Source organism: Gopherus flavomarginatus, chromosome 5, assembly GCF_025201925.1.
Source record: "Gopherus flavomarginatus isolate rGopFla2 chromosome 5, rGopFla2.mat.asm, whole genome shotgun sequence".
NCBI classification, from domain to species: Eukaryota; Metazoa; Chordata; order Testudines; family Testudinidae; genus Gopherus; species Gopherus flavomarginatus.
In genome coordinates, this window is record NC_066621.1 from 126,489,784 (window position 1) to 126,516,422 (window position 26,639).

General features: G+C 42.9%; 1 protein-coding gene across 6 annotated transcripts in view; it reads left to right on the forward strand.

Annotated features, from left to right (window-relative positions):
• The first annotated feature begins 634 nt into the window (after window positions 1-634).
• SPATA7 (spermatogenesis associated 7) overlaps window positions 635-26,639 on the forward strand; it is a 96,801-nt gene continuing 70,796 nt past the window's right edge. For all 6 annotated transcript variants that reach the window (XM_050953275.1, XM_050953278.1, XM_050953276.1 and 3 more), the window contains exon 1: window positions 635-770. In XM_050953275.1, the coding sequence (XP_050809232.1) occupies window positions 731-770 (40 nt within the window). In that variant the 5' untranslated portion in view covers window positions 635-730. The remainder of the gene's footprint in view (window positions 771-26,639) is intronic.

Below are 26,639 nucleotides of genomic sequence, written 5' to 3' on the forward strand. Positions count from 1 at the left end.
GCCCTCCCATCTCCTCTCCCCTCTGCCTTCTCCTCTCCCTTCTGTCCCCCCTGCCCTCTCCCCTCCCTTCTCCGTCCCCCCTACCCGCTGCTCTCCCCTCTCCTCTCCCTTCTCCATCCCCCTGCTCTCTCCTCTCCCCTCCATTCTCCATCCCCCTGCTCTCTCCTCTCCCCTCCATTCTCCATCCCCCCTGCCCTCTCCTCTCCCCTCTGCCCTCTCCTCTCCCCTCCCTTCTCCATCCCCCCATCTCCTCTCCCCTCTGCCCTCTCCTCTCCCTTCTGTCCCCCCTACCCGCTGCTCTCCCCTCTCCTCTCCCCTCCCTTCTCCATCCCCACTGCCTTCCCCTCTGCCCTCCCTTCTCCTTCCCCCTGCCCTCTCCTCTGCCCTCTCCTCTCCCTTCTCCCCTCTCTTCTCCATCCCCCCACCCTAACCTCTCCCCTCCCTTCTCCAACTCCTCTTCTTCGCACCCTCCCCCCCAGTCCATGCCCTTCTCTGCCCTTAGCCTCTCTCTTCCCCCGCCCCTCACTGGCCTCCTCCTCCCCGGGGCGGCCGGGCCTCGGGACGTAACACTCCCGGCTACGTGACCGGCTCCGTGGCCATAGCAACCCTGCATGCGGCCAGAGCGGCCCGGCCCCGCCCCGGCTAGGGGGAGGGGCCGCCGCTACTCCGGAGCTGAGAGGCGGGGCCGGGCCGCGGCTCAGGGAGAGGAGTCTGGGGCCAGGCCAGGAGCATGGGAGTGAGGATGGAGCGCGGCAGCAGGAGGAGCCCAGGTAGCGCGGGGCCTGGCGCCCCCCGGCGGAGGGACGGGGCGGGCCTGTAGGGACTCGCCGAGGGCGAAGCTGGGCGGGGGGCGACCTCGGCTGCAGCAACACCTTCCGCACGGAGCTGTTAGTCACTGGCTGGGGGAGGGGGAGACCGATCGCTCCCAGCAGCCATTGCTCTACCTGCTCCGACTGGGAGAGCTCCCAGCATGCATCGCTCCACCCTGATCCCGGGGGGCAGGCCCCGGGGGGAGAGCTCCCAGCATGCATCGCTCCACCCTGATCCCAAGGGGCAGGCCCCTGAGGGGAGAGCTCCCAGCATGCATCACTCCACACTGATCCCAGTGGGTAGCCCATAACAACAGCCATACTATGTTCAATCAATGATCCATCTAGTCCAGTATCCTGGCTTCTGACAATGGCCAATGCCATATGGTTCAGAGGGAGTGAATAGAATAGGGCAATCATCAAATGATCCATCCCGTCTTTCAGTCACAGCTTCTGGCTGTCAGAGGCTTAGGGAAACACAGAGCATGGGGTTGTGTCCTTGATCATCTTGGCTAATAGGCTCCATGAATTTATCTAAGGCTACATCTACACTGCAACTGGGATCGACTCTCTGAGATTGATCCACCAGCAGTCAATTTAGCGAGTCTAGTGAAGACCCGCCAAATTGACAACAGATCACTCTCCAGTTGACCCCTGTACTCTACTCCCAATGAGAAGAGTAAGGTAAGTCAATGGGAGAGTCGACCTAAGGTACGTCAATTCCAGCTACGTTATTCACGTAGCTGAAGTTGCATAGCATAGGTCAGTTTACTGCGGTAGTGTAGACATAACCTTATTCTTTTTTGAACCCAGTTATACTTCTGGCCTCCACAACATCCACTGGCAATGAGTCCCACAGGTTGACTGTGTGTTGTGTGAAGCTTTGCTTCCTTTTTGTTTGTTTTTAAACTGCTGCCTATTAATTTCATTGGGTGACCCCGGGTTCTTCTGTTTTGTGAAGGGGACAATAGCATTTCCTTATTCACTTTCTCCACACCATTCATGATTTATCATTATGATAACCTCTATCATATCCTCCACTTTAGTTGCCTCTTGTCCAGTCTGAACAGTCCCAGTCTTTATAATCTCTTCTAATATGAATCTGTTCTATACCCCTAATCATTTTTGTTGCCCTTCTCTCTATCTTTTCCTATTCTAATCTATCTTTTTGTGTAGGAGTGACCAGCTCTGCATGCAGTATTCAAGGTGTTGGCATACCATGGATTTATATAGTGACATTATGATATTTTCAGTTTACAGTAAACGCTCATTAGTAGCAACAGATGCAAGCATCTGTTGCTGTTATGGGGAGTGTCATCTGACCGAAGGCATATGAAGAATAAAGGATGTTTTGGAAGGGGAGGAATAGCCACTTTGTGTGGGGGTTGGGGGAGGGTGGAGTAGAGAAACACCAAGTTTGGAAGTGGAACCCTGGGTGTGGCAGGGAGTCCCTAGTCACAAAATGGCTGAGTGAGCCCGACTATTGGACTTCATGTTCCACCTTGGCGAGAGATATATACCTCTTTTTCCAGATCATTTACTAATATGTTGAATAGCATTGGTCCCAGTACAGATCGCCCTGCTGTTATGTCTCTTCATTTTGAAAACTGACCGTTGATTCCTACCCTTTGCTTCCTGTCTTTTAACCAGTTACTGGTCTATAAGAGGACCTTGCCTCTTATCCCATGACAGCTTACTTTGCTTAGGAGTCTTAGGTGAGGAATCTTGTCAAAAGCTTTCTCAAAGTTCAAGTACACTATATCCATTCAATCACCCTTGTCCACATGTTTGTGTCCCCCCACCCCCTAATTCTAGTAGGTTCATGAAGCATGATTTCCTTTTACAAAGGCTGTGTGGATTCTTCTCCAGCAAATGATGTTCATCTATGTGTCTGTTAATTCTGTTCTTTACTATAGTTTCAAACACTGTCTGGTACAGAAGTTAGACTTACCAGTCAGTAATTGCCAGGATCACCTCTGGACCGTTTTGGAAAAATTGGCCTCACATTAGCTATCCTCCAGTCATTTAGTACAGAATCTGATTTAAGTGATAGGTTACATATCACAGTTGATAGTTCTGCAATTTCATGTTTGATTTCCTTCAGAACATCTGGTCTTGGAAATTTATTACTGTTTAATTTATCAGTTTGTTGCAAAACCTCCTCTATGGATACCTCAATCTGGGACAACTCCTCAGATTTGTCACCTAAAAATAATGACTCAGGTATGGGAATCTCCCTCATGTTCTCTGCAATAAAAACTGATGCAAAGATTTCATGTAGCTTTTCTGCAACAGCCTTGTCTTGCTTGAGTGCTCCTTTAGCACCTCAGTCATCCAGTGGCCCCTCTGATTTTTTTGGCAGGCCTCCTGCATCTGAAGTAGGTAGAAAAAACTAACAGCAATTTGTTTGTCTTTTGCTAGTTGCTCTTCAAATTCTTTTTTGGCCTGCCTAATTATACTTTTACACTTAGCCTGCCAGAGTTTATGGTCCTTTCTCTTTTCCTGAGGAGAATTTGATTTCCAATATTTAAAGGATGTCTTTTCTCCTTTTATCACCTTTTTTACTCTGTTGTTTTGCCGTTGTGGCATTTTCTTGGTCCTCTTTTTTTTATTATTTGGGGTATACATTAATCTGAGCCTTATTGTGGAGTTTTTAGAAAGTTTCCATGCAGCTTGCAGGCATTTCACTCGTGTAACTGTTCCTTCTAATTTCCATTTTATTAGTTTCCTTATTTTTGTGTAGTTCCCCTTTTTGAAGTTAAATGCAACTGTGGTGGAATTCTTTGATTCTTTTCCCCTCCAACAAGGATGTTAAATTTAATTACATTATGAAATGAGCTATAGCCTACGAAAGCTTACGCTGAAATAAATTTGTTAGTCTCTAAGGTGCCACAAGTACTCTTGTTCTTTTTGTAGATACAGAGTAACACGGCTGCTACTCTGAAACCTGTCATTATGATCACTGTTACTGAGCAGTTCTGGTATATTCACCTCTTGGACCAGATCCTGTGTGCCATGTAGGACTAAATCAAGAATTGCCTCTCCCCTTGTGGGTTCTAGTACTAGCTGCTCCAAGAAGCAGTCATTCATGGCGTCTAGAATTTTTATCTCTGCATACCATCCTAAGGTGACGTACTCAGTGAATAGCCTCTCAAATCTCCCTGAGCATTTCACAGTCACCATCACCATCCTGGTCAGGAGGCTGATAGTATATTCCTATTGCTATACTCTAATTATTCAAGCATGCAGTGTCTACCCATTGAGATTCTATGGTACTGTGTGATTAATTTAAGATTTTTATTGTATTTGACTCTATGCTTTCGTTCTTTTATTGTTCTACTCCCTCACCAGCACGACCCACTCTGTCATTCCTATATGTTTTATATCCTGGTATTACCATGTCTCATTGATTATCATCATTCCACCAAGTTTTTGTGATTCTTATTATAGCAATATCCTCATTTAATATCAAGCACTCAAATTCACCCATCTTAGTATTTAGACATCAAGCATTCGTATACAAGCACTTATAAAATTTGTTAATATTTAGTTGTCTGCCTTCATGTGATGTAACTGTAAGAGACTTTTTTTCATTTGACTGTTTCTCTTCAGCTCCGACCTGTACTTTGTCACCTTCTGTCCTCTCCTTTTTATTAGGATATAGAGAGTCCCTATAAATAAATCCTCCCCTAAGGGATGTCTCTGTCCAAACCATGTGGTCCCCACACTTATTGGCTTCCCCCCAGCCTTAAGTTTAAAAACTTCTTTACAACCTTTTTAATTTTACATGCCAGCAGTCTGATTCCATTTTGGTTTAGGTGGAGCCCATCCTCCTGTATAGGTTCCTCTTTTCCCAAAAGTTATGGTAACCATATTTTTCAAAGCGAAAACAGCACATCCCCAGCCACTCGCCCAAGACTGCCCCCCAGCCCTTTGCTGTTGCCAGTTAGAACCCTGCCCCTACCCTGAGCCAGGCTGTTGCCCAGTTGCTGGAACCCTGTAGGGTGTCCACATGCTGGAATGTCTCTTTCCCCCACTCAGCCCCATCCCCACTCACCCCCTCCACACCACATCCAACTTTTTTGACCAAAATGGTCATTTGTCCCATTTGCTCTTGCCAACTGATTAAGTCAGCAAGAGCAAATGGGACAAATGCCTCCTTTGAGGTGAAAAAAAAGTTGGGACAGCTGAGGCAGTGCTTAAAAAAAGTACTGTCACGTCCAAAAAGGGACTGTCCCATCCAAAATGGGACTTATGGTCACCATACTAAAAGGTTGCCCAGTTACTTAAATGCTCCTCCCTACACCATTATCTCATCCACGTGCTGAGACCTTCAGTTCTGCCTGTCAGAAAGGCCCTGCATGTGGAACTGGACGTATTTCAGAGAATGATATGAAGGTCCTGGACTTGAATCTGTTACCTCGCAGTCTAAATTTGGCCTCCAGGAGCTCTCTCCTTCATTTCCTTATGTCATTGGTACCTACATGTACCACAATCACCAGCTCTTCCCCAGCAATGCACGTAAGTCTCTCTAGCTGTCTTGAGAGAACTGCCACCTTCACATCCGGCAGGGAATCCACCAACCCAACTATTTATATTTCTAATAATTGAATCCCCCATTACTATTATTTGTCTCTTCCTAATAACTGGTGTCCCCTCCCCTGGAGGGGTATACTCAGTGCTAGATGATATCTTCAGTGGCAGAAGGGTCCCAACTGAGGGATTGTTGCCATCCAGTTCAGTTTGATGTTCTCTTTCCCAAGACTAGCATCCTTGTTAATAGCACAGAGGCTGTCAGACAGTGGGACGACTCTGTGTCTTGGAAAGTCTTGTCTGTGTACCTCTCTGTCTCCCTTAGCTCCCAGCATGCATCACTCCACCTAATCCTAGGGGGCAGCCCCATAGGAGGAGAGCTGTCAGCATGCATCACTCAATCCTGATCCCATGGGGCAACTCCCTGGGGGGAGAGCTCCCAGAATGTACCACTCCACCTTAATCCCAGAGAGCAGCTCCCTGGGGAGAAGGCTACCAGTATGCCTTGCTCCACCCTGATCCTGTGGCACAGGCCCATAGGCAGAGAACTCCAGCATACCACACCCTAACATGATTTCATGGAGCTGAAGCATGTTGAAGGGATTTTGCCAGGTTGAATTCCAATCAGTATCAAAACAGAAGTTAAAGGTAGTTTCAGATAATACTATACTTTTCCCTGAGTCCCTTTGTCAATTTTTTTAGCTTTTCAATCACATTTTCCAATTTTTTTAAATGGCACAAAGGTCCACATGGATCAGATGGCAAAACAGAGACCCTAGTGACTGTAATGCATATAAGCAGCTAATGAAATGAAGCATTATGCATGTGCTTAACTCTATTCACTGTGATTAGTTCCGTTGACTGCAAAGGGACTACATCAGTACATAAAGTTAAGTATGCACATAAGTCTTTGCAGGATCAGGGCCTTAGAAGGTCTGCTTTATAATAATAATAAATGCACATGTGTGTTTTTAATGGTATCAGGTGCTAATATGGTAAAGATTTGAGTTTCTCACTAATAACCACAGTTTTCAGGGTTCAGACTCTCAGGGTATTTGAAATCAACATAATTTTATTTTTACCTAAAATTGTTATTAATAGCTTATGGTGGAAATAAAAATATAACTTGGATTCTGATTCAATGTTCTTGGCTTTGAGGTTTTTGGACAAGTTATAATTTAAAAATAAACGGCTTTAGAGATTTAAAAATTAGTCTTTGCATGGATTTAATCTGTTGTGTCCTGATCCTGCAAACACTTGTGCACATGTGTAACTTTACTTCTGAGAATGATCCCATTGGCATATATGGGACAAAACAAAGGAGTAAAGTTAAACACATCTGTGATTGCAGGATCAGGCCCTAGCTGTTTTTAAAATGCTCAAGATATTTTTAGGTCTAAAACAACAACAGTATGTGCTAATTTCCTAGCTATCTCTTGTGACAATTGTGTAATGAGGGTAGTACTAATCCATGGCTGCTACGCTATTCAGCACCATGTTGAAGTGCCATAGTGATATACAAGTAAGTTTAAGTCAACAGGGATGACATTACATTATCATGCAGTATGAGTGGTGTCAGTTCACATCTGTGGTGACACTGACAAGATGATTTCTCTGCAGACATTGTTTTGCCATCAAAACCACAGTTTTAATGTGAGTTTTAATAATGCTTAGAAAAATGAAATTCGGCACAGAAAAATACTATCTGTGCCCAAGATTTTTAGTATTAAATTCTCTATAAGGTATTCTCAAACTGGTTTACCTGCAGATTACTCACTCAATATAAAGAAGATCCACTTACAGGCTCACTTCCTTCCCAAATCCTTCATCTCTTACTATTGGTTCTCAAAATATTTTTTCTGTGGGCCCATAAGGATTCTGTGGGTTTCTGGTTGTCCAGAGCTTCAACTGAGACTAATAGTCTGTAAGATCTAGTCTTCCATCTGTGCAGTGATATTTGCATGAGTTACTCCTGCTAGTGTGTGTGTAAGAGTGTAAAATACATTACAAGTATGGAAGAATTAGACTGTTATATTTTAAATACAATTTTACACTTATTCCATATATCATATGGGACTTCTGTTCATGTCAATGTGAATTTTGGGCAGAGATCAAACTTTAGAATAGTCATTGCCTTAGGTTATGTTATGTTATTTAGTGGTGTGGAATTCTTCAGAACCATATGTGATGGAATGTCTTGGCACAGTTCAGACAAGGGTGTGGCACCTTGCCCTATAAAAATGTAAAGTATTGTTGTTGAAATACAGGGTAATTGGTTCTTTTTACACCTAGGATTAATTTGAAAAGAACATGGTTCACTTTTTAAAATTCCAGATACAAAATTAAACCCAACAGTTATTTACTGTACTGATCCCAGAAGCCAGTTAGGTTAGTCACAGATTCGTGTTTTTTATGGCCATATAAGGAACATAACTATCCAAACCAGCTTTATTATTTAAAGCTAGTAGTCTACATTTGGTTCTTTATCTTCCACTGCCTTTGCTTGGCACATTACTGAACAGTAATAAAATTGTAGGCTTATTGCTTATCAATGACGCACAAATGTGATGTTGTTCTGTTGCGGCAACACAGAAGTCATCATTTAATTACCACAAGGATGTTGCTATGATATTTCTGTAATTTGAATGGGCTTCAGAGTGTATCAAACAAAAATACTTCTTTTATTCACAAGCAACACCAGCCCTTTCAGTTTCTTCCCTCAGCGTAGATACTGACACTGCTCTGATCTAACTATGAGCTGGAAGGGCATTCTGAGTATTTACATGCAAATATGACCACCTGTGCTGCTTTTGTATTTCTCTGTATAACACTTTGCTAACAAACAGGTTTTAAACTGGAGCAGGACTATCATATCCTAGGACTAGTCTGAGTTTTTCAGAAATCAAAATTGCCCCAAAATGTTCATTGACCAGTCAGGCAAGTGGAAGAATAATGCATTCGTGATATCTAAAGGGAAAAAGCAGTCAGAGGCTTAGAAGTAATGTGTGAAAGATAAAGGCACACTTTAGACATAGCCAGGAGAGTTTCCCATTTTGGTGGCAAGTATACCTTAGGCTTCTATTCAGCAAAACACTTAAGAGTGTATTTAACTTTAAGCATTTGAATAAGTGAAGTATATGAGTAGTTCCATTGAATTTCAAACAAACTACTAGGGAGACAAGGTGGCCGAGGTAATATTTTTAGTGGAATCAAGAAAACTACTGACATGTACTGCATAGGCACAGCTGTGCCACTGTAAGCTTGCTAGTGTAGACATGACCTGAAAAGCAGTAGCTGGATTGACAGAAGAATTGTTGACCTAGAGCTGTCTACACAGGGACTTACGTCGGCTTAACTGTGTCGCTCAAGGGTGTGGATTTTTCATACTCCTGAGTGATGTAATTATGCTGACCTAATTTTCTAGTGTAGATCAGGACTACACTACATGCTACAGTGGCACAGCTGTGGCGCTGTAGCTGTGCCGCTGTAGTGTCTGTAATGTAAAGAAGCTGCTAAAGTATTAGGCTATGTCTAAACTGAAAATGCTACAGTATAGACTCCTAACTACAGCTATGGGAGGGGTTCTTCCTAATGACTTAGCACTATCTGCATCGGGGGTTAGGTCGGCATAGCTATGTTTCTGAGATATGGCTTTCTCACATCTATGAGAGACGTAGCTATGCCAATGTAAGTTTCCATTGTAGACCAGCCCTTAGTGCTCCTCAGGGTGGATCTGATTTAAATCACTAGTCAGGAAGACTTGATTTAATCATGCATTTCTACATAAAAGTGCATTCTTGTTGGTTGTTATAACCTTAATACATATTCTTCACAACTCAGAGATAGATGTAGGTTTCATTTTTAGAAGGTACACACTATACATTTTTAAACACTGATTTATTTTGAAAATTTTTCAGATTAGTTTTACAGCTATATCAGAAAATGAATGAGTGTTTGGTTATTTCATTTACCAAAGGTAATTGAAGCAGATATTTATGAAGTCATTGGAAGGTGAACTATCTCCAATTCAACAGGTTAATTATTAATATTAATATTTGGAGGATTTTTTTGCCATGCTGTATTAGGAGGAGAACATCACCAGACAGACATTTAAATTGTTTTATTTAACTAAAACAACAACCTTAAGTTTTCTGGATTTTTTTCTTCAACTGCAAACATATAATATTTTAACAAAACAAGCATATGTCCCTCGCTTCCACATTTATCTCCAGACTTCTTCTTCTTGTCCAGATTTATTCTGCCCCCAACAATCTACTATTCATTGAACTTTTTGAAACTTTGCACTTTTAGAGAGAGGTAAAGGATTGACTCTGTGTATACAAATTTGCAGAGGGACAATAAAGGTGAGGTCTGTTATTTCTCACCTCTATCTGTCTATCTATCTATCTATCTATTTAAAAACATTTTTGTTGTTAACAAGCATGTTACCTTTGGAGACACAAATCCACAGTTCAGGAACTGCAAACTAAGCATCTCTGATGGTATCTTCTAGACTGAGCACTGAGTCCCATTGGGTAGGTAGAAAGATTAACCTAAATAATCTATACAGAAGCCCTGGAACCCCATAAGTTTGGGTCCCTAATCCATAAGAACTCATTTACAAAACTTTTCTTAAACATTACATGAATATATTGTCTCATACTATAGAATTGGAATTTATAATCCCTATTCCATGATGAGATATCTTTGAGCTATAATGTATCTTAATTAAAACTATCAGTAGATAGGTTTTTTCCTCAAAAAGCATTTTAGCAAAAAAAATCTGGTTTAAATTAAAAAAATCTGATTTTTTTAAAAAATTTTTTTAAATCATTGATTTTTATCCACCCTGGTCCTCCTACACATTGAGGTAGTAGTGCCAGTCCTGTAGAGCAGTCAAAAGAATGATTATGATTTACTGATGCTTGTGTCCCTGAGGCTATGTCTATACTGGCAGAGTTACATCGCTGGCAGTTACAGCACCACTCAGAGAGCACTGAAGGGAAACTGCTGTTGTGTGTTCACACTGTCAGCTGCCTGAGTAATAGCGTCTTCCCACTTGCGACACTTGCAGCGGTATTCGGAGCGGTGCACTCTGGGCAGCTATCCCACAGAGCATCTCTTCCTCTTCTGCCACTAAGAGTTGTGGGAAGGCAGAGGGAGTCCCGGGGCATCTTGGGTCCTGTCCCAATGCCCCATGATGCCTTGCTTCACATACCAGCAATCCTCTGTGCTTCCATCCGCATTTGGCACCTTCTTTCAACAGTTTGAATACTGTGCACTCTGGCTCTTTGATTTGCAGGAACGGATCCTGCACTGTTGACCAATATGCTGCTTGCTCTCACTAGCACATCACGAGTGGCAGTGGAGTTATTCCGTAAACCACAAAGGCAAGAGGAGTTTGACACTGATCTCACCACGTGTAGTAGGTATGACACGAGATTCCTTGTGGCGTTCACAGAGGTGCTGACTACAGTGGAATGCCGCTTTTGGGCTCGGGAAACAAGCACTGAGTGGTGGCATCACATCGTCATATATGTCTGGGCTGCAGAGCTTTCGGATGAGGAAAGCCGCATTCATGGGACTGTTTGATGAGCTCGCCCCAGCCCTGCGGCACAGGGACATAAGAATGAGAACTGCCCTGTCATTGGAGAAGTGTCATTGGCGATTGCGCTATGAAAGCTGACTACTCCAGACTGCTACCAATTGATCGCTAAACAGTTCAGAGTGGGAAAGTCGACTGTTGGACTCTGGGCAATGTGCATGACGTGGATGTCTTTGCACAGATGGGTTTCCCTAACTGGGGAGGGGGCGATAGATGGTACACACATTCCAATTCTGGCACCAGACCACCTGGCCACCCAGTACATTAATCAGAAGAGGTATTTCTCTATGGTTCTCCAGGCGCTGGTGGATCACCGTGGGCATTTCACAGACATTAATGCAGGCTGGCCTGGAAAAGTGCATGACACACGCATCTTTCAGAACACTGGCCTGTTCAGGAAGCTGCAAGCAGGGACTTTCTTCCCAGACCAGAAGATCACCGTAGGGGAAGTTGAAATGTCCATTATGATCCTGGGAGATCCTGCCTACCCCTTAATGCCATGGCCTATGAAGGCATACATGGGGAACCTTGACAGCAGCAACGAATGATTCAACAACAGGCTGAGCAAGTGCAGAATGACAGTTGAGTGTGCTTTTGGCCATTTAAAGTCCCGCTGGCGCTGCTTATATGGGAGGCTGGACCTGGCCAATTACAATATTCCTATTCTTATAGTTGCGTGCTGTACGCTCCATAATATTTGTGAAGGGAAGGCTGAAAGCTTCACTCAGGGTTGGACCACTAAGACTCAGTGCCTGGAGGCTGAATTTGAACAGCCAGAGACTAGGCTATTAGAGGGGCACAGCCCAGGGCCCTAAGGATCAGGGATGCCTCGAGGCAGCAATTTTAAGCTGAAAGTCACTAATATTTGTTGCTATGCTCGAGAGTGCAGTGCTTGTAATACTAGGAGATGATTAAGACTGGTGCATGTGATGCACTGTGAAGGTTTAAGAAAATTGCCTATTGCTTTGAAGGGCTCTCTTTGCTTTCAGTTAATGGAATAAAGATTGCTTTCAAACCAAAATAATTCTTTTATTAAAAAGCAACAACTGGAGGAGAGAGACAAATATAAAAACACATCAGCACTATGGGGAATGGGGGAAGAGAGGGTCCCAGAAGGAGGGGCAGGTCCTGGGATGGTTAAAGATTTGGCTCTGTCCAGGTATCATATGAAATCTTGTCCTTTGGAGTACAGTGCAGCAGGTACTGTACTTCAGCAGGGCCTAACTGCAGAGGGATGGGTGCTGAGTGCAGTGGGTACTGGGAGTCCTCAGTGCTGGACAGTGACAGGGGAGGAGTGGAATGTCGTGGGTACAGACTGCAGCCAGGAGGTGGATAAGAGAGTGTTGGTGGTGTCAGGGAGGCGCATGGGAAAGAGTTTTGCGACAGCAACTGCGAGGGAGGGCGGACACGGAGCTGCTTGGTTTGCAGTGCTAGTAGCGCCTGGAGTATGTCTGCTTGGTGCTCCATAATGTTTAAGAGCCGCTTCGTGGCTTCGTTCTGGTGTGCCGCGTTCTCCTTTTGGTTCCTCTTCTCACTGTCCCACCGCTCCTTCAATTCTTGTTTTTCAGCCACAGAGTGCATCACGACATCATGCAGAAAGTCCTCTTTAGTTCTTCGTAGCTGCCTTCTAATTCTGCGCAGTCGTTCAGCTGGCAATAACAAAGAGGGAGGCTGAGCTCCCAAAGTCATCTCTCTGAAGCCAAAATGCAACACGCAGACCACTGATTTAGTGATTTAAAACACAGCCACTATTCACATAACTGTCTCTAACTGCCTGATCTCAGGCAAGCACATATGAGCCACAAGACCCCAAAAATTGTGAGTAACCACAGGGGCAGGAGAAATCAGTGTTCCAGGACCGTACTGTACACTGCGCAGGTGGCTCTTGGGGAGAGTCAGCACTTTAGGGGGGGCCTTATAATCATTACTGTCTCCACATTTTCCAGAGGATGTGATCATTATGGAGGATATCTCACTGCTGAGAGTGAGCAGGGAATCAAGGGACGGTCTTCTCCAAGACTGTGGTTTCCACCTTGGCCCTTATGTGGCTCGCCTCTGTGCAGCAATGGTGTCCGTCCCCCCGCCCACAGTGATGGCAGAGTGGTGCAGGAAAGTTACCCTTAATGGGGCAAGAAACAAAGCAGCTCTGCCAAAGAACCTGCAGCAGCGAATTGCCCAGCATCTCCATGAGAGTTTCATGGAGATCTCTGAGGCAGAGTCCCGTGAAGTGAGGGAGTCAATCAACAGCCTGTTCCACCACTCAGACTAGGCATGTGGTGTTACACACAGGGCCGACTCCAGGCCCCAGCATGCCAAGTGCGTGCTTGGGGCAGCATGTCCAGGGGGGACGCTCTGCTGGTTGCTGGGAGGGCGGCAGGCGGCTCTGGTGGACCTCCCGTAGGACCAGCGGACCCTGCGGGAGGTCCACCCGAGCCGTGGGGCTGGTGAGCTGCAGAGCGCCTCCCGCGGCGTGCCGCCGTGCTTGGGGCAGTGAAATGGAGTGAAATGGCTAGAGCCGGCCCTGGGTACACGCATCATTCAGACACAAGCCTGCTTTCTGCAACCCTCCTGCCCCCAACAACTCGCTTCAGCGATTCCCAAAATCAGAGCCACTTTCCAGAGACCTCCTTCCTTGTTTGTGCTTCACCAAGCTCTGACAGCTGTGACTGGCTAGCCTCCTCCAGGGTAGAGAAGAGCTCGTGGCTGCATGGATCTCTGACCTCCTAGTCGTCCTCTGCCTCTGAGTCCCCCTCCTCCTCCACATCCTCTTCCAAGATTTCCTCTTCCTGGCACAGTTCACTCTTGACTGGCACACGAGCCTGGGAAGTATCCACAGTGGCCTTTGCAGTGGAGGTGGGGTCGCCACCAAGTATCACATCCAGTTCTTTGTAGAACCAGCAGCTCGTGGTCACAGCACTGGAGCAGTGGTTTGCCTCCCACGCCTTTTGGTAGGCATTCCGCAGCTCCTTAACTTTAACCATGCACTGCAGTGTATCCCAGTCATAGCCCCTTTCTGTCATGCATCGTGAAATCTGTCTGTAGGTATCCAAATTCCTGCAGCTGGCGTGCAGCTGGGACTGGACGGCCTCCTCTCCCCAAATTCTGATAAGCAAGTTACACTGGCAAGTTTCTGCACAGTAAAGCAGCTTTTTGCACTCAAACTGCAGACATGTACACACTGCCAAGCCACTTTGTGTGCAGAAACTCCTCGGTGGCAGTGCTGAAAAAACCCACCTCGACAAGAGTCGTAAGGCTGTTTGTGCAGAGGCTCCAACACTCTATTGCCAATGTAGACACTCGATTGCTTTCTGTGCTGTAATTGGCCTCTGGAGCTGTCCCATAATGCCTTAGGTAACTGCTCTGCTCATTGTTTTGAACTTAGCTGCCTTGGAGACATGTGCCCCTCCCTTTCAGACCACCGTTTCAGACAGCCATTGTGTGCTGTGCTGATCTGCTCCAGAACTCAAAGCAAACCACTAATGTGGAATACTCATGCTGTTAAACACAGAGGCAGGTGTCTGTGTTGTGTGTGTGTGTGTGTGAGAGAGAGAGAGAGAGAGAGAGAGATTCCTGTGCAGAGACCCCAGGGAGGGAGACCAGGGCTGATGTCAATGTTTCCCCCTGCCTCAGGACTGATTGTTTCCTGCCGCTATCTGAACTTACAAGACAGCATGCTGTCACACTCTTTGTCCCCCAGAACACACTGTCTCTCCCCCTTGCTTCATATACACACACACACACACACACACACACACACACACTACCTGTCATGCACACTCCCCCTCCCCACACACACACACTTCAGTTGAAAAGCAGCTGGCAATGTAGTAGGATGCCCATGGGACAATGGAATTGGGAAACCTGCATCATGTGACGCTGTGCCTGCCGCATGAGGCATTGAAAGCCCTTCCCATAGCACCCTGCAGCCAGGTACACAGTGGGATATCTACCACAATACACTGCTGTCTTTTTCAGTGTGAGAGCTGCTAATGTGGATGCGCCCCAGCATCACAAGGAGCGCAGTGTGGTCATGCAACAGCTGTTAATTAATTCCAGCATTTTAATATAAGTGGTATAACTTGTGGCGCCGAAACTTGCCAGTGTAGACATACCCTAAGATGCTTAGACCCACTGCTTTAAACATAGAACACAGCTACCTATTGAACTTTTCTGGGCATTCAGATTCAGTTACCTTTTAAACTAATTTATTTTTTCCTATTTAGTTTCCATTAATAAATAAACCGCTGATTGACACAGCAGCACTTTCTGCAGTTGTCACAAAGCAAGAGCAATAGTGCTTCATCCATAACTTCCTCAGTCAGCAAACTGAAACTTTTAATTAGGAAAAAAAATGGTAATGAATGTTTTCAAGATTTGCTTTTGGTGTCCTTTGGTTTGAGTCAGTTTAACACAAGATTATTTCATTCATCACATTACTTTCTAATCAATCAATCAATCAATCAGGGTTTTTTTAGGTAGTGTTATTTTGCTTTTTGTTTGGGATTCTTTTTAACTGTAAAACATAAATATCTTTCTTTGTTCATTTTACATTGTTTATGCAATGTGTTTGTAGGTTATTTGTCCTGGAGCACTGAGAAAACTAGCACACTGTTGGGCATTAATAGTAGACCTTAAAGAAGAGCTTCCTGCATGTAATTCAGCCTGCCTATTATTGTGGCAGGCATAGTTATTGGACTGTATAGTGTTACCATGGTACATATGGCAGACACTAATATCTGTTGTAGGAAACCTGTCACTTTCATAACATTCCAGTTTTACACCCAAATGTAGTTGATTACATGCAAAATTCAAACACAGAAAAATTGGAATTTCATTTTAAATGCATGTTATTGAATTTTTTTGGAATTTAATATGTTCTTTTCAAAAAGTCTAGGAAATTACAAGAACTCTCATCCAGCAAACACCGCTCATCTCATATTAAGTTATAAAGTTAACTGCATTAAAGTCAGATTAATGATCAAATCTTTGTCCCATCAAGGTCAATGGGAGTTTTGTCATTGACTTCACTGAGTCCAGAACTTGGTCCAGTATGCTTGAATTCAGTTTGCATAAACAGAAAAAATCATAGTTAAGACCACTATGTGCTCAGTTTTGCCTTTATGATTTTAAAAATAGTTTTTGTAGCTTCAAAAGTAGGTGCAGGCTCTTTTCAGTTTGCATCCCATATGGCAGCCACAAACAAGCCCAATACCTAATTTTCAAATGAAATTGAGCTTTTTCAAAGCTGTCATTGCATCTGGCTGGCTCTTAAAGTGAATGACTCCAAAATGGCATGTAGGAGTTGAATAATCCCTCAGGGAACCACAAAACCTTGCAGATTTCTTCCATGCATGTACCCCATGTTTTTCTAAATAATAAAGTGATATCATCATGCTAGTATAAGTGGAAATGATAAACTCCTGGGCTGACATCTTACTTATTAAGGCCATTCCTACACTACCGCTTATGTTGATAAAGCTTTTGTCTCTCAGGGGTGTGAAAAAACACCCCCTCTGGGCAGCATAAATGTTGCCAGCTTACGCGCTCTTGTACACTGCACTATGTCAGTGGGAGAGTGTCTCATGCCTACATAGCTACCGCCACTCATTGAGCTGGTTTTATTTTGTCGACGGGAGAACTCTCTCCCCTCAGCATTATGCGGCTACATGAGCGCTCTTACAAGGGCACAGCTCTATTGATACAGACATGGCCCAAGTTTCAGGCCAATACAGAATTTTGTGGACAATTTATAAATCCTATTATAGGGCCTGAGTTTGAAATGCTAACATTATTATATATTATAATTATTGTAGTAATCAGATATAGGTTACTCTGTCCCTTCAGCATTCCTTCTCAAAAACAGATTCAGGGTCAAATTCTTTCCACTTTATTCACTCAAGTAGACCTATTGAAGACCTTGGGATTGGGAATGTGAAGGCTCAGCCCTAGGTTTGTGGGGTCCTATACAAGATGCTTGAGAAGAGGTTGGGTTGGTCTGTTAGAATTCTGTAATCTCTCTTTCATACAGGAGGTAGAAGGAAAGGATTTCAACAGCTGGTAGATGATGATGGATCAAAATGTAATTGTAGATGGGAATCATCCAGCGAGGGTGTCTCTGGAGGGATCCCACTGGGATCTGTTCTTGGCCCAGTGCCATTCAATATCTTTATCCATGTTGTGGAAGGAAATATAAAATCATTTCTGGTAAGGTTTTCAGGTGACATAATAATTGCTGGAATGGCAAATAATAATTGTGGGGACAGGTAAGTTATATAGAGAGATCTGGATTGCATGGTAACCTCACTTGAACAAATTTGCATTTTAATACAGCCAAATGAAAGGTCATATATACATCTAGGAACAAAGAATGTGGTCAGACATGGGGTGGTGGACTGTATTTTGGAAATCAGACATTCAGGAAAGAATTTTGGGATCATTTTGGATTATCATCTGTACATGAATTCTGAGTGCACTGTGCTGGCTAAGGGAGCGAATTAAACCTTTGGATAGGTAAACAGGGGAGTATCAAATAGAAGTAGGAATGTGCTATTTACCAGTGCATATAGCTTTAATGAGACCATTAATGGAATATTGTGTCTCCTACTGTGTCCCATTCTGGTGTCCACTATTTGATTCGTGCAAGACAAGATTAAGAGGGAGTCTGTTATGATGTATATAAGTATATACCCGGGGAAAAGATTCTGATAATGAAGTGCTCTTTACTTTAGCAGACAAAAGTATAAGAAAATTCAATGGCTGGATGCTGAATCTAGATAAAATCAGACTAGAAAGAAATTGTACATTTTTAACAGACCTGTGTTATATGGGAGGTCAGACAGGATGATTACCATGGTCCCTTCTGGCCTTAAAGCCTCTGAAACAGAGAGAAAAGTTAACCATGGAAATAGGGTTGCCAACTTTCTAATGTCACAAAACTGAGCACCCTTGCCCTGCCCCTTCTCTGAGGCCCCACTTCCAGTCATTCTATTCCCCCCTACCTCCTTCGCTCGCTCTCCCCTATACTCACTCACTTTCATCAGGCTGGGGCAGGGAGTTGGGGTGAGGGCTCCAGCTCGGGGTGCAGGCTCTGGGGTGGGGCTAGAAATGAAGGGTTCAGGGTGCGGGAGGGGGCTCCCAGGGCTGGGGATGGAGGGTGGGATGTGGCAGGTGGTGAGGACTCTGGCTGGGGATGCAGGCTCTGGGGTGGGGCTGAGGATGAGGGTGGAGGAGGGGGCTCAGGGCTGGGGCAGGGAATTGGGGTGCAGGAGGGGGTGTGGGCTCTGGGAGGGAGTTAGGGTGCAGGAGGGGGTTTCGACCTGGGGCAGGGGGTTGGAGTGCAGGAGGTGATTTGGGGTGTGGGCACTGGCTGGGCGATATTTACCTTGGATGGCTCCCAGTCGGCAACAGGGCTAAGGCAGATTCCCTGCCTGCCCTGGCTCCACGCAGCTCCCAGGACTGGCAGCATGTCCCTGCTCCGGCTACTAGGCAGAGGTGCCAGGAGGCTCTGCACACCGCCCACACCTACAGGCACTGCCCTCACTGCTCCCATTGGCCGTGGTTCCCAACCAATGGAAGCTGCGGACCTGGCATTCAGGGTCGGGGCAGCGCATAGAACCCCTGTGGCCGCCCCTGTGTCTAAGAGCCGGACATGCCAGCTGCTCCCAAGAGCTGCATGGAGCCAGGGCAGGCAGGGAATCTGCCTTAGCCCCGCTGCGCTGCCGACTGGATTTTTAGTTGCCCGGTCAGTGGTGCTAACCAGAGCCACCAGGGTCCCTTTTCAACTGGACACCTGGCAACCCTACATGGAAACAACTTACCTAGGAATGCAGTGAATTCTCTGTCAGTCCAAGTGTTGTACCATGGGTACAGGGCTATATAATTGGTTATGTTTTGGCTATGTATGATGTATGTTTTATAGTAAGAATTAAGGTATTAAAATTAATAGAATAGTGAATACTAGTATTAGCCATTTTCTTTTAATGCCTTGTAAGTAACAGACAGAATTTTGTCAGTGTCCATGTTAACTAAATTAAAGGAATTTTGGAGGCCCAGGCCCCAGTAAGGGAAAGGACAGTTACAAAATTTAGTAAAGTCTAATTTATAATGCCTTTCTTGTTCAACATAAAACACTGCTATTTGTAACCTTTTGAAGGTCTCTGCAAAAACTATGTATGTGAATAAGGAATATATGCATCAGGAAAAAATAAGGTGTAAAGGCCATTTTTGAAGCCAAATGGCCAAAAAACAAAATAAATAAAAAAACCTCAAAAAACTAAAAAATGCCAAAGAACCATCAGTGCGCATCCATGGTTAAGGGGGGGGGGGCAGACCAACAACTCTAAGGTGAAGGCTGGCACCCTTAAAACACAAAATAATTAATTCAAAGCCAAACAAAATAACCCTCTCAAAGGTGTTTTGGGCCATCAAAAAATAACACCAATTTAAAAGTAACCAGTCACAAACTAACACAGCAAAATCCATAAACTTCAGCAACAACAAAAAACTATAAAAACAAAGTGCTTTGCCATGGGACTTTGGGTTCGTCTTGCCACTACTCCAAAAGCATCAGATTGTGATCGACAGAGCCTAGTTCCCCTCTGTGACCAATTTGGCTGGCCACTAAATTAATCCAGACTCTGGATTAGTAACTATAAACATCGACTGGCAGAACTGTGTGTGTAGCTAAAAAGCACATGCTAATTGCTGTATTCTCAATAAATGCGACATATTGCCTTTTCCTCTATAAAAAGATCTCGTGTGCTCTGTTTAAGCATAACATTTTTGGTAGAGAATGTGGGCAAGTAGTAATAGCACCTGTGTAAAAAGTATTTTTAAAAAAAAGTAATCCAAAAATAATATTTTGTTCAAAAAATTACTCCTTTTAAGCAGATCTTGCTCTGGTAAACCAAACTCTAAAAAATATAGACATTTGGTAAAATCTAAATTAATAAAGGTGTCATTTTAAAAAATAAGCAAATAATTTTTTTTAAAAAGGTAAAAAATTAACTCTGCAAAGGCTTAAAAAAATTAAGCAGTTAAACTTTATGAAAATATTGAAAAAAATAAAAAAATCTTGGTTTCCTTGCAGCTATTCTAAAAAAAAAAAAAGCAGGCGGGGGAGGGTTTCCAAAAAAAGTCTGTAAATAAGCCAGGCAAAAAAACAACCTAATATAAATCAAATTTGGATGTCTGTTTCTAAAAGATATGCTCAAACTGGAAAAAAATTGGGTTTGATGCAAGAATCATTTGATGAAATTATATGGCCTGTGTTACACAGGATGTCAGACTAGATGCTCATAATTGTCTCTTCTGGCCTTAATTGATTAATAAAATTTATAATGAACTAAATTATAATTATTTTGTTTTTTAAAATGTCACTACTAGTATGTACAGATGTATTGGAGCGTAAACTTTCGTGGGTGAATACCCACTTCGTCAGATGCATATAATAGAAATTTCCGGAGGCAGGTATAAATATGCAGGCCAGAATCTGTCTGGAGATAACGAGATTAGTTCAGTCCTGAGCTGATGGTGTCAAATTTGCAGATGAACTGAAGCTCAGCAGTTTCTCTTTGAAGTCTGGTCCTGAAGTGCTTTTGCTGCAGGATGGCTACCTTAAAATCTGCTATTGCGTGGCCAGGGAGGTTGAAGTGTTCTCCTACAGGTTTTTGTATATTGCCATTCCTAATATCTGACTTATGTCCATTTATCCTTTTACACAGAGACTGTCCAGTTTGGTTGATGTACATAGCAGAAGGGCATAAATGGACAGTAGTCAGAGCTGAGCTTCAGTTCATTTGCAAATTTGACACCATGAGCTCAGGATTAAACAAAGACTGTGAATGGCTAGCCAACTACAAAAGCAGTTTCTCCTCCCTTGGTGTTCACACCTCAACTGCAAGAAGAGGGCCTCATCCTCCCTGATTGAACTAACCTCGTTATCTCCAGTCTGATTCTGGCCTGCATATTTATACCTGCTTCTGGAAATTTCCATTACATGTCTCTGATGAAGTGGTTATTCATCCACGAAAGCTCATGCTCCAATACATCTGTTAGTCTATAAGGTGCCGCAGGACTCTTTGTTGCTTTTTACAGATCCAGACTAACACAGCTACCCCTCTGATACTTGACTACTAGTATGATATTTTATTTTAATGTTAGAAAAATATTGATAATGAAGGCCTTCATCCCACACATATTTAAGTAAATATGTAGGTTTACTCATATTAATAGACCCATTATCTTCAGAGGAACTTCTCATGCTTAAAGTTAAGTATGTGCATAAAAGTGTTGCAGCACGGGGCTACTATTGTATTTTTATTTTAAAAACAGTCTCACAGCAGAAAATCTTTGTCAAAACAGAAGCCTAAAGTTAATATCCTAAACCCAATATCTAAGCATTGAAAAAGGTGGTTTTCAAAGGAATATAGGAATTTAGGAATACAAGTCTGACTGGTTTTAAACTGCAAACCTTGAAGAAAGGCTATAGCCCAGTCAAAGAGTGTCATCTGTCTTGATATGCAGAAGTTCAGTACATCAAAAAGTGGTGTTGGTTTTAAAAATAGCCCTGCTATTTCCTTATCAGTTTTGTATTTGAATTTGTGTTGATCTCACAGGAAGGATGTTAATGAGACATAGAATTGTCTTTTTCAGTATAGATGAATGTTATAAATATCTTCTTAAAAATTCTATGTAAACTTTGAAATTCTTCTAACAATTAGGAAACTGTTTAAGAAAGTAGTACAGAATATCCACCTTAGCAATTTAATGCTATAAAATGGGAAGAAAGTAAGAACTGGCAACAGGTAAATAAAAAAAAAACAGTTTAATGGAGAAATCATTTAAACAAAATATTTTTTCAACAAACAAAAAGTCATGATTGATATCCACCCTTGCCACTGGCTGGAAAAAAAAAAAGTGAATGATTCTCATCCAGTTTTCCCTTCTGTACTGCACTGTATCCTTCATTAGCAAGCAAAGCCCACAAAAGGAAGCAATTACAAGCATTAACAATGTACTTAAGGACCTAACTGATTTTTGATGTTTCTTATGTAATTTTGTTTACATTCTGTACGTTGGGAAGCTGTATATATGACAAAACTCTTGTGTAAATTACCTAGGGTGACCAATGCAATATCTCTGAAATTTGAATAAACATTTGGCTTCCTACTGCAGTTATTTGCATTAGGTATCAGATATATGTATCCACGTACTACTTATTGGCAGGAAAAGTTCATTTTCTGAAACGACACATTTAAATCAGACTAATTTCTTAAATAAAGCTAAAACTGGTTTGTGCAGTTCCCAGTTCAGTTCTACATATGTGTTAACAAAAAGTTTAAAACTATGGTCAAAGGGTGTTTACAATGGAATCATTTATTTTTACAAGGAAAGAAAAGCACAGGTAGCAAAAGTTCATTTTCAATCAGAAATTTTATTATTATTTATATTGCTGTTGTATTAAAAGTCCCCAATCAGGACTAGGAACCCATTGTTCTGGGCAGTGTACAAACATGATTATTTCCCCAGAGAATTTACAGTTTGAGAGCCTAATCCAAAATTCATTGAAATCAGGGGAAGGACTGTCATTGGAAAGACTTCCACAGACATAAATGGGTATTGGATCAGGTCCTAAATAGACAAAGCAGACTTACAACAGTAGACAGAAGTAGTTGTAGCTTCAAACACCTAAATTCGATATCTTCCATTGTTGTATGCAGTGTAGTTGTATAAAACAGAGACACTGGATTATTATAACAATCTATAACACTCTAACTCCATTTTTTTTGTCCTATGAGTGCAGAGGTGTTAGCCAGTTACTCTATCTTGAATGATCCCTTAGAACAGTATTTCCCAAACTTGGGACACCGTTGTGTAGGGAAGGCCCCTGGCAGGCCGGGCTGGTTTGTTTACCTGCCCCGTCTGCAGGTCCGGCCGATCGCGGCTCCCACTGACCGCGGTTCGCTGCCCCAGGCCAATGGGAGCTGCTGGAAGCGGCGTGGGCCAAGGGACGTACTGGCTGCCGCTTCCAGCAGCTCCCATTGGCCTGGAGCAGCGAACCACGGCCAGTGGGAGCTGCGATCGGCCGGACCTGCAGACGGGGCAGGTAAACAAACCAGCCCGGCCTGCCAGGGGCTTTGCCTACACAAGTGGCATCCCAAGTTTGGGAAACATTGCCTTAGAATATATGTTGACTATTTAACAATCTGTTTCACCTTGCACTTAGCTGTGAAGCTTGGAGTACCTTTCCCAGACCTGAAGAAGCGTTCTGTATGGCTCAAAAGCTCGTCTCTTTCACCAATAGAAGCTGGTCCAATAAAAGATATTACCTCACCCACTATATCTCTCTTACAGTAGACAGAATGCATTTATATTGTTTGAAGTGATAGGTACAAGTCTTACTACCTTTATTCCCCCTTCCCATCTTCCCAGAACAAGTCATCTTTACTCCTCCCCCCCGATTATCCAAGTCCCCTATCATAAACCTAGTCCCAGATTTGGACCTTAGCGTCCAAAATATGGGGGTTAGCATGAAAACCTCCAAGCTTAGTTACCAGGTTGGACCTGGTAAAGCTGCCACCACCCAAAAAATTAGAGTGTTTTGGGGCACTCTGGTCCCCCCAAAAAACTTCCCTGGGGACCCCAAGACCCAAATCCCTTGTCTCACAACAAAGGGAAATAAACCTTTTCCCTTCCCCCCTCCAGGTGTTCCTGGAGAGAGACACAGAAGCAAGCTCCGTGAATCTAAACAGAGGGACTCCACCCTCCCCGTTCCCAGTCCTGGAAAACAGAATTACTTCCCTCTTCACCCAGAGGGAATGCAAAGTCAGGCTAGTAAATCTAACACACACAGATTTCCCCCTGACTTCTTCCTCCCACCAATTCCCTGGTGAGCTGCAGACTCAATTCCCTGGAGTTCCCCACTAAAGAAAAACTCCAACAGGTCTTAAAAGAAAGTTTTATATAAAAAGAAAGAAAAATACATAAAAATGGTCTCTCTGTATTAAGGTGACAAATACAGGGTCAATTGCTTAAAAGAAATATGAATAAACAGCCTTATTCAAAAAGAATACAATTCAAAGCACTCCAGCAACTATAGACATGTAAATACAAAAAGAAAAACAATAGAAACCTTACTGCCTTGCTATATTTGTACTCACAACTTGGAAACAGAAGATTAGAAAGCAGGAAATAGAAATCCCCTCATAGCCGAGAGAGAGTCAGGCAGAAGACCCAGAACAAAGGACTCACACACAAAAAACCCTCCACCCAGAGTTGAAAAAATCCTGTTTCCTGATTGGTCCTCTGGTCAGGTGTTTCAGATACTTCTTTCCAGGTGAAAGAGACGTTAACCCTTAGCTATCTGTTTATGACATCCCCCAGAAAACATCTCTGTTGTCAAACTTATGTATATTCTATAGCCATGTTATTTCCTGAAGAATCTGCCCCCTGTGCTCCCAAATATAAGCCTTACATTTTAATTTCTAGTCCTTGTCATTGTGAAGATAACCTTGAAATATGAATTGAGTGTAAACTGACATAATGTTGTCTTCCTGAGTCTATGGGGGAATGATAGGGCTTGTTATTAGATGGCTTTGTGTCTTCAGCTAATTTCCTGACGTCTGTGTAGTTTGGGGGCAGACCCTGCTCCTCCTGAGGAGAAAGACTCAGAGGAAACTCTGCAAGATATCTCCCTCTTGGCTCTGTCTTTCGGGTTTTCCTGTGGTAGACGGATGATTTAGATCATTGTTTTGTTTTTTACAAATAACATGTTTTAATAGTAAAAGGCTGGTACAGTAACACCAAATATTTCCCTTGTTACAGCTGAACAGTGTGCCATCTGCTGGTGATATAACTTGCTGCTTTTACAGATGGCTATAATGTAAATGAATGTTAAAAAAATAAAGTGCCTGATTTCCAGGGGTGCTGAGGAGCCACAGTTCCAACTGAAGACAGTAGGAGTATCACGTCTGTGAATGCCTTTAAAATCAGATCCAAACTGTATGATTAACTGAATAGGATCAAAATTATAGTTACAAGAATGCACAAAGGGATACTCTTATGGTTCCTGGACTGTTCTCTCCAGGATTCCTTCACCTGAAATAATACATTAGAGATGATCTTATAATTAGACATCTGTCTATAAAATGTGTATTTTGATGGTATTATCCAACTCAGCTGTACATCACATACAAAGTGATGGAAAACTTAGGTTCCATTTGATCAGCTCTGGATGAGAATCTGTTGATTCTATGATCTCCTCTCTAGCCCAGATTTCTGAATTATGTAGGTGCCATACCACTTCATAAGCAGCTAAAATACAAGTCCCCTGCTTCTTGATGTTTATAATCTGTGGCCCCAATCCTTCAAAGACATACCTCCATAACTTTAAATGTGAACAGTCTGACTAAGTTCAGAGAGTCATGCTTTGCAGGATAGAGGTCTAAATTAGATCATGAACACTACGCAAAAGTAACAGAGACAGGGAGATTCCTAGAGCAGATTGCTAGTTTATTACTTTCACATTTGTTGTTGGATACTTAGGATTTTAATATTTTTTTAAAATTATAATTCAATTTAATATTTATATTTGTTCTAAAACTATAAATATAAATTCTCATTGGAGGACACTGTGGAAGGAGTGTGTTAAGGATGCCTTTAAGTGGAGTGGCACACAAGACGAAGCTATTCCAGCGATGAGGACAACATGAAAGATGGGTTGCAAATGAGAGAAAGAAGGCTACGAATAATATACGTATACTAGCATTTTCCTTCAAATTTCCTTCCATCATACTACCACTGCTAATAATGGTAGGAGTGCTAGTATAGACTGTCTGCCAGTATTTTAACCACTGCATTGTGTATGCTTGCTTAGAGCAGATCTAGGTGACATGATAATTAAAAAGCCAGTATCCAGGTGTCCACAGTAGTGATGGTAGAAAGTTTGAAGGAAAATACTAGTGTGTGCACAACCAAAGGTGATAACTAGTCAGGAGGCTTCAGTGAAGTCAGAGGGGCAATGTTTAGAAAGATACAAGAGCAGAGATGAAAGCAGGAGTGTAAATGTAAAGAGCCTCCCTGATGAGACTGAGATATTTGAACCTGGTATGAAAGATGAGAGGAAGTCAAATGAGGAATTCATTTAAGGGGTTAAGCTGATCTGATCACTGATCAAGAACGATGACTTTACTAGTGGCATTTGATATGTACTGGAGGAAAGGCAAGTCAGAGGCAGGGAAGCCAGGGAGAAGGAGTTGCAGTAGTCAAGTAGGTAATTAACTAAGGTAGAGCCAAGAGATAGTGATCTAAGTGCAGGAGAAAGGACCAATTTTAAAGATATTTTAAATGACGAACAGATAGGATCCGGCAACAGTCTGGACGTGGCCCATTTTATTTCTTGTAGGGTCAAATAATCTGTGTGTATAGTAGACATTCAGGATGTAAATATGTAGTAACCCAGATCACAATGTGCCTCTCAAATTATTTAGTTGCATGTGAAAATTAGCAACAGATATATCCTGTCCTTTTCAAGAGTAATAGCTTTTGCAGTGCATCCAAAAAATAGATAGATGCTTTAAGCTAATGGACTTGATAGCTCCTTCCCTTTTCTATTCAGAGCTCCTGGTGAATAGTCAGAAGATTTCTATAGCATTTGTGCTTTGTTTCTGTGAAATGTAATATGCCTACATTTG